Source organism: Temnothorax curvispinosus, unplaced genomic scaffold (genome assembly GCF_003070985.1).
Source record: "Temnothorax curvispinosus isolate PA1 unplaced genomic scaffold, ASM307098v1 QBEX01009850.1, whole genome shotgun sequence".
Classification (NCBI taxonomy): Eukaryota; Metazoa; Arthropoda; class Insecta; order Hymenoptera; family Formicidae; genus Temnothorax; species Temnothorax curvispinosus.
Window position 1 is genome coordinate 3,496 of NW_020219630.1, and position 9,388 is coordinate 12,883.

At 32.1% G+C, this 9,388-nt stretch overlaps 1 protein-coding gene across 1 annotated transcript; it reads left to right on the forward strand.

Annotated features, from left to right (window-relative positions):
- The first annotated feature begins 485 nt into the window (after window positions 1-485).
- On the forward strand, window positions 486-9,360 carry LOC112459471 (DNA excision repair protein ERCC-1). The gene is made up of 5 exons (XM_025023576.1): window positions 486-838; window positions 1,811-1,929; window positions 2,109-2,303; window positions 4,315-4,500; window positions 9,017-9,360. Exons 1-5 carry the CDS (start codon window positions 760-762, stop codon window positions 9,221-9,223), a joined length of 786 nt encoding a protein of 261 aa, XP_024879344.1. The 5' UTR covers window positions 486-759; the 3' UTR covers window positions 9,224-9,360.
- The last annotated feature ends 28 nt before the right edge of the window (window positions 9,361-9,388 follow it).

The window sequence follows — 9,388 nt, forward strand, 5'->3', positions numbered from 1 at the left end:
ATTACACTTATAGCGTTTTCGATTTGCGACTCAAACCGACTCGGGTCGCATCATGTATACAAGACCTTAGCATCATTGACGTGGAATACATACATATATCTATGTGTGTATTCCACGTCCATTGATGCGACCCGAGTCGGGTCGAGTAGTAAATCGAAAACGCCATTAATTGCTACCTTTCGCTTCGCTAAGCAGAGGTTCGGTTGAACGCAGCCATTGGCTGAAAAAAATGGCTGCGTAAGAACACACCTTGGCCGCGTTCAGCAGACACAACTGTTGAGTTCGTCTTATCAACACGCTGCGTTGATTGGTTGGTTCTAAAAGTAAGAGCCAATCACGTTCGACTGCTACTGAGCGGCTTGGTCTGCTGAACGCGCCCCTTGTTTTATTACATCATGGATAGACCTTAAGTTTTTCTATGGCCAAGGCCCTCAACTGTCGCTACTGCAATTGTGATACCGCCGAATGCAGCCTTCATCTATCTCTTCCTAAGTCTATGATTGTAAAGAGCTGTGGTTCAGAATATGTTATAACCTAGAACATTGAATTACTTTTATTATATAACTTAAATAAATGTAGACTTCTATATAGGAAAATAGCCTAAAATTATTTTGTTTACAAAATTATTTTTTTTTTCTTATTTAAGTTTTGTTTTTGCATAAAAGGAGATCAGTTGAGTATGCTTTTATTAAAATCTGAGATAAGTATAGATTGAACTAAGCATATATTGGAATATTTATGTAATGAAAGAGAGAATTTATGAATAACACAAGAGAAAGTATAGAAGATTTGGATAATGTATCTTCATCAAAACAAGCTAAAAATACATCTTTCCAAAGTAAGTTATATAATTCGGTAATTATGAAAGAGATGGGCTTCCTCATCAATTTGGCTGAAACTTCACAATTTTGTGTATTTTGGTTAGAATAGTTGGTCCATCTATTCTCTGTTTTAACAAAAAACAAATTATTATTTTCTGTAGAAAATATACAGATAAATATACATTATTTTCTGCTTTAACAAAAAACATAAATTATTATTTTCTTTGGAAAATATGCAGTTTTGTTATCCTGAATATGCCATAATATATATTGAATTAAATGGTTAAAAAAGACAATAGAAATAGAGTTATTATGCTTTTTTTAAAGCAGAAAATAATTGGCATATTGAAAAGTCTATAAATACAAAGTATAATAAATGACAAACATTCTAACCACGCAACTGTCAACTTTAGTACTTAATAACTTTTTTCCTAATTGAAAGCGACAATTTTAACTTATAGGCTACGGTCAACGTGACGCTACAAATGCTTTGGAGCGTTCTTCTTCTCCTTCTTTCTTCATGTTTTACGTACCAAAATATACAAAATTGTGAGTTTTAGCCAAAGTTTTAGCCAAATTGGCAAGGAAGCCCCTCTCCTTTATAATTACCGGTTATTCAGTTAATCACGTCACTTAATCAGTTGCATCTGTATTAAGCTCATGTCAGTAGTTTGCCAATATAATCTGATAGAAAATTACCAAAAAGAAACTATAATAGCAGAATCTATAATTTTATAATGGAATGTTTTATATAAGTGGTTATCAAATGGCAAATTCTATTTAATTTCTATAATTAATCTGCCATTATATTCTGTTGACAGATTTTTCTGCTAATATTCTATCAAAATTTATAGCAGATATATTTTGCAAAATCTCTTTTTTATGATTGTAGTTATCTAGAATGTTATCTATATAATTTTATCATTATACATTTTATCATTATTTGTATAATTTATCTATATATCTTATAACTAAACTTTTTTTTTCAGCTGCTTTTAGTAACTTGAAGAAATCTGAGTTTTACAAGGATTTTTCAGTTCCTAAGCCTGAAACTTCTTTGGCAACAGTTTTAAACAAAGCCAATATTGTCTTTGTCAGCCCAAAGCAGGTAACATTTTCTTATGTTTTATAAAATGTTAAAGTATAAATTTAAAAGTAAATATCTTGCAAATTGTGTTAACTAAACTTAATAATATCTTGTTTACAGTAAGTTTATTAATAAAATTTAAAGCAATTAATAAAACTTAATTAACATTTCAAAAATTTATAATGGATTAATGTCTCCAGAAAGGCAATCCATTGCTGAAGTATATAACAAATGTACCATGGGAGTATTCCGACATTGTGCCAGATTATGTAATGGGAAAAACTACATGTGCTCTTTTCTTATCAATCCGTTATCACCAGTTGAATCCTGATTATATTCACGAAAGACTTAAATTGTTGGCTAATGCTTACAACTTGCGTGTGCTCTTGGTACAAGTATGTAACAACAATTTACATATTTATATATATTGCATTATACTTATATATATTTTTTATAATATATAAATTAAAATATATAATAGACTATTAACTTTCCGTACGCCTGATGAATTTTTTAACGTGGTGCGCCTGGTGGGTCTGACAGACCCAAAAGTTTGAAAATAAGTATACCCTGGTATAATAATAATATTAAATTTTTTATCGAAAGTATTATTTGTTTTACATTGTCATGAACTTATAAAATGATATGAGTACAACATGTAAACAGAAGCTTCTAAAACACTCAGGCCGCCAGCGTTCCTGGTTACAAAGTTATGTCTTCAAAAGTACTAGTGGGTCTCTCAGAGCCAACCAGGCGTACGGAGGATTAATATAATTCTTTATATGTATACTAAATATAATTTGATATAGTTATATTATTTATATTATAATTTTTCCAACTTGGCATAAATTAGTAGTCTTATGATCTTTTGCTTCCTCCTAGAGGAAGCTTTGTTTTCATTAAAAAAAATTGTTTTTTTAATTTTTGATGCCAATGTGTTCAGAATGTTCTAAAACGTAGGAAAATCGTAATTTTAAAAAATGTCCGTATGTGTGTGCCATCAAAATTTTTATAACTCAAGAACTGATTAACCAAATCTTAAAGAATTATACATGAAATAGGGGTAGAAAAAACTGAAGAATATAATAGTATTAATAAAAATTGCTAATAATAAAGGGGTTACCTATTTCTATCTAAAAAAAATCTACATGATTACTCTAATTTCAACAAATTTTGAAATTTTGACATCGAGCTTAATTTTTTTTTATGGATAGAGTATATCATTAAAGGTAGGTTGGTGTTGAATTTGGCGAAGATTGATGAAAGGGTTACCGATTTCTGCCTAAAAAATGTATAGGATAGACCGAAGCGAATCGGATTACTAATTAGCACAATAAAACAGCTTGTTTGAAACAAAACACTAACGAAAACTATCTTAAAACTTATATTGATCCGATTCGCCTCGGTCTACCCTAAGTTATTTGAAGGATAGAGTATCATTAAAGGAAAATTGTTATTGAATTTGGCGAGGATCGGTGAAGAGATTACCGATTTCTGCTTAAAAAGTGTATAAGATATACATGTAATTTTATACAGAGTATCATTAAAGAAAGGTTGTTTTGAATTTTGCGAGGATCGGTGAAAGGGTTACCGATACCTGCTTAAAAAATGTGTAGGTTATTTGATGGATAGAATATCATTTAAGGAAAGTATTGAATTTGCTAAGGATCGGTGAAAGAGTTACCGATTTTTGCTTAAAAAGTTACATGTATAAGTTATATATGTAATTTTTTATATAGAGTATCATTAAAAGAAGGTTGATATTGAATTTGGCGATAATCGGTAAAAAGGTTCTTTTTTTATAAAATGTTAAATTTTTTGAGAAATGTTTGTGGTTGCTTTAACTTCCGCCAATTTTTAGATATCGGACTATTTATAATGATATTATATTCTTCAGTCTTTTCTACCTCTATTTTATATATAATTCTTTAAGATTTGGTTAATTAGATCCAGCTTTATACGCGATCAAAGGTCTATATACGAAGTCCATATATGGACCATGTAGCCTGAACTCCCAAAGTCAACATCGATTTGACATTACGTCAATTGTAAAACCCCAATTGTGCTACTAAGCTGACCCTTTTTTAATTCATAAAAAGGTTAAATTTAAAATTGAAAAAAGTGTGCAAATTAGAAACTTGCACATTGCTTCCTCATTATTACAGATCGCTACCATTTTATTGCTCCTATTTTATTTTGCTCATAAAGCTTCCTCTACGAGAAAGCCAAACTAATAAATACTAATAATTATGCATCAAATAAAATACAAGCTTTCTCATAGAAGAGCTTTGTGAGCAAAATAAAATAGAAGCAATGATAGCGATCTGTAATGATGAGGAAGCAATGTGCAAGTTTCTAATTTGCACACTTTTTTTATATTTATATTATAATTTCTTATTTTATTAGGTTGATGTCGCCGACCCTCATCATGTTTTGAAACATCTAACAAGGATTTCTATTTTGGCAGACATGACACTAATGTTAGCATGGAATGCGGAGGATGCAGGCAAAATTATTGAAATTTATAAAATATATGAAAGCAAACCTCCTGATGATATCATGGAACGTAGCGATACAGCACCTCATCAAAAAGTAATTTATATATTTTTTAAAAAGACATTATATGTGTATATACACACACACACACACACACACACAGGGTGACTTTTATTTTATGTGCTAATTATCTCCGCCAATTATCCCAGAAAATATTGGTGTATTTGAAAAATATTTTAGATAAAAGTTGGAAGATTTGAAGAAAGCAATAAACAATCTTATTAGAGTTTGGGTTTGGAGCCTCTGTTGAACCTAGTAGGGCTCAGGTCAAATTTTTTAAATGGAGACTTCTACTTATTATTGTATCATTTTTTTCTACTAATTAATTTGAACAATTTCTGAAACATTTTTTTATTTGCTTAATACTTTTTGAGATATTCAAGGAAAACTTGGTAACTTTCAATATTTAGCTTCTGATATCTCGATAATTGTTTGTCGGAGGAAAAATAGTACATCTCTTTGGAGCTTTCATATATATACAAATATTTAAAAAAATTAGGGTACTATTGCAACAACATATTCTTGAGACCAAATCAAGTTAAAAAGTCTTACACCTCTTTTCTCTCTGACAAACCATTGTCAAGATATCGTAAGCTAAATATTGAAAAGGTTACCAAGTTTTCTTTGAATATCTCAAAAAATATTAGACAAATAAAATGTTTCCGACAAAAGTTGTTCAAATTAATTAGTAGAAAAAGACGATACAATAAGAAATAGGGGTTTCCATGTAAAAAATTTAATTTAGGCTTTACTGAACCCAACACGGACTCACTCCAGACTTAAAATCTAATAAAATTGTTTATTGGCCCTCTCTAAACCCCTTCACTTTTATCTGATACATTTTTCCAATAAACCAACACTTTCTGAGATAATTGGCAAAGATAATTGGTGCACGAAATAAAATTCTCGTACCTAGTATATATATGGGAAAACTAGCGGTACAAACTTCTAGGAATAGTAGAGGGGACTGTAACAAACATATATATTTTGCTTATAAAGTAGTAATTGGAAATACTTCCCTTTTGCTTAGGCATTGGGTAAAAAGGATGATGATGATTGATGATTGGTACACAAAACGGTTATGCCAAAACATTTTATTTGACTCGGACATAGCTATTTTTGGATAGAAAGGCATTTATAACGCCGTGTGTACAATTACGTGTGGTAATTCCAAAGAGATGAACAGAAAGAACTTTGCCTAGTCATCAATCATACATAATTTTGTAGATAATAATGGTGGTATTAAAGAATAGCTTTAGATTCTCAAACTCCTGCTAGAAGCAGTTCTGACCTCTTAATGATGTTATTTTGTTCGTTAAATGGCTCATTATCAGAGCTGTCCAAGATGAAAAGTAGTCATTACTATTTAGAAGGTATCTATATATCATCAGAAAGATATTTAGCATATCCTAGATAATAATATAATCAACATCATATGGGCACACCAATATATTCAACATTTGTTTGTTACCGCCGTCATCACGAGGAGGTGCCTTGAACACAAAAAGACATCTTTACGAAAAGATAAAAAAACAAGAATTCTGGGAATCATACTTTTATATTTCAACTATTAAAAAAAATCAGTTAATTGCAAGCGTGGAAACATCATGAGCATAGATAACAAAATGAATACACCTTAATACCAACATTGATGAAGTCCTAACATTGAGGATATTTTGGCCATTAGTACCAATAAATTTTCAATCCTCTCATGATGCCCTACAGTTTGAAATATGTCTCATCTTTAGGCCTGGATAACCCAAAACTTTTATGAAAATGAACGAAGTTCTTTTCTTTTATAAAGATAAGCTTGTAATACAGTACACAGAATACGAAAAGAAATTTCTGCTCACCTCTTTGGAATTGTCACACGTAATTGTATACACAATGTCATAAATGCTTTCTCATCTGAAAATAGAGTCAAATAAAGCGTTTTGTACCAAGCGTCCTTTACCCAGTACCTAAGCAAAAAGGAAGCATTTCTAACTATCACATTATAAACAAAATACATTTGTTTCAGTTCCCTCCACCATCCCTAGAAGTTTCCCAGATAGTAACGTGTCTGCATTGTTGCTGGCAAGTTGCCGACAACATAATATGTGTTGCTATCAGAATTGTACAACTGAGTCCGCATTTGTCGGCAAGTTGATGCCTTCACGATATAACACCCAGATAGCAAAATGTTAGCAGAATGCGCGCAGATTGGCAGCAAATTTGATCAAAATCCCACACCAAAACCATAGCCATCTGTGTCCGCATTAAGCTCGTATTCTGTCGATAGAGCCTGATGACAGGCAATGTAAGCAGATTGCCAACAAAAACCGCGCAGAGCCTGCATATAAAACCTGGCAGCAGATTGGCAGCAAAAACCGAGCAGAGCCTGCGCGCTCGACCTGAGAACAGATTGGCAGCAAAAACCGAGCAGATTTTATCCATACCCATACAGCACAAAATATTTTTTAGAAAGATTAAAATAATTTACAAAAATATTTTTTAAATGTTTCTATGTCCGCCAGATTATGTCAGAAAAATATTTTCGAAAATATTTTTAAAAGATTGCAAATAAATATATACAATAATATTTGTAAAATCTTTCTATCAGAAATATTGCTTCGAAAAATAAAATATATATGTTTAACCCAAAGCAATAATTGTTTCGTTTGAAAGATTTTTTTAATATTTAAAAAATATACATTACACACAATATACTTTACATCTTACTTTAGAAAATATTATTTTGCATATCTATATCATTGCAGCAATTTTGGTTGAGCCTTGCGTTGTATTGCTGACAAAGGTATGTCTCGTGGATGTTATGATTTTGCTTTGCAGGAGGCCTGCTTATATTAGCCCTCAACTGAAATTTACTTACGAGTTAGTCTTACCATTATGCGCCGTTTAGTAGCGTTGTTGCAAACTATCACGGAAAGGATCTGTTCGGTTTTTGCTGCCAATCTGCTCATATTGCCTGTCAGCAGGCTCTGTCGCATTTCTGGCTACAGTTTGACAACATCATCTAACTGATAGAGCAATTTCCGCGTGCAATTTGTTGCCTTTCTGATACCAAAAATTTAATGCAGACTTTGCTTGGAATCTGCTGCTCAGGTTTGGCTATCTGGGAATCTGCTGCCAAGTATGTGTGCAGACTCTGCGCGGTTTCTGCTGCCAATCTGCTCATATTGCCTGTCAGCAGGCTCTGTCGCATTTCTGGCTACAGTTTGACAACATCATCTGATAGAGCAGTTTCCGCGTGCAATTTGTTGCCTTTTTGATACCAAAAATTTAATGCAGACTCTGCTTGGAATCTGCTGCTCAGGTTTGGCTATCTGGGACAGTTTTGTATAGCAACTTGCCTGCAACCTGTTGGCAATTTATGCTGCGATCTAAAATCGTCTGATTCAAAATTCGAGCTGTGTTGCTGTCATGTTGCTGTAATAATTAATAGGATTACATAATCCTGTCATATTGTTAGCAACGCGAAGTAAATTTGATGCTGCTCTCTTGCCGACAAATTGCTGGCAATACATATATCCAATGTTGCCTGTGTGTTACTTCAAATATTAAATTACTCGAAATCAAATTGAAGCAAATGTACGGCAAGTTGTCAGCATCATAAGCAATCACAGGTTTGCGCGATTTTGCTCAGACACGCTTTGCTATCTAGGTTATACTTCTAGTTTTTCCGCACCGTGTATATAAAGGCTGTTCCATTTTAATCTTTTAGGTGATTTTAAGGTAACCTTGTTTTTTTAAATGTAACTATATATTTATGTTTAGCTAGGAGTATATAGCCCACTTCGAGACAAATTTATTGACCTATGATATTTTGGTCTCTTTTAAGGTTATTCAGTTATTTACCATTGTATTAAAAAAAACGATTTTTTTTTCAAATAAATTTCCTTTTCTTCCTTTTTCTATCTAACAATAAGAAATACGCTGTTTAGCATTTGTCGAACTTTACGATCATTATGAGCAGGAGTACCATCATGCTGGAACCACATCGTCCATACTCTGGTGGCAAATAGAACTTCTTCCAGAACGTTTTAAAGTTTATTTGAAAGAAAATTTTTTTTTAATGGTAAATGACTTTAAATAACCTTGAAAGACCAATATATCACAGGTCAATGAATTCGTCTCGGAATGGCATATAGATCCAGCTAAACAAAAATATATATTTTTATTTAAAAAAACAAAAGTTACCTTGAAATCTTGGAAGCATCTCCACCTAGACAAGACTTGCGTCCATAATAAGATGTCTTCTTCGAAACAGAGTAAGTTCTGTTTAAAATCTTTTTTTTCGACCAACGAATAATTCAGGAAATAATTGCATAGAAAGATTAAAATGGGGCATTCTGTATAAAAAGGGTGCTTTTCATTTATTGACACAAATCGACACAAACATCGTTCTATCCTTCTTTGCATTCAATGAGTAACAAAGACAGAACAACACTTGTGTCGACTTGTGTCAGTAAATGGAAAGCACCCAATATAAGATATAGATATTTTAATAACAAAGAGAAATAAATATTTATATAATAAATATTTATTACAGTTAATTAACGCTTTAACAACAGTGAAATCTATCAACAAAACCGATGCAACAACTCTTTTAACAACTTTTGATACATTAGCTGACATTGTAAGAGCACACCCTAATACTCTGGCTTTGTGTCCTGGATTTGGTTTGCACAAAGCTCAAAAGCTTCATAGGATTTTGCATGAATCTTTTCTACGCACTCCAAATCTCTCTACAAAATAAGTAGAGAAATAAAATTTATCAGTATCTATGTTTATTGAGTATATTACAATTGTGCTGAAATAATCATTAAAGTTAAAATACACGCGCGCGCGCGCGCGAACACACACACACACACTCACACACACACACACACACACACACACACACACACACACACACACACAC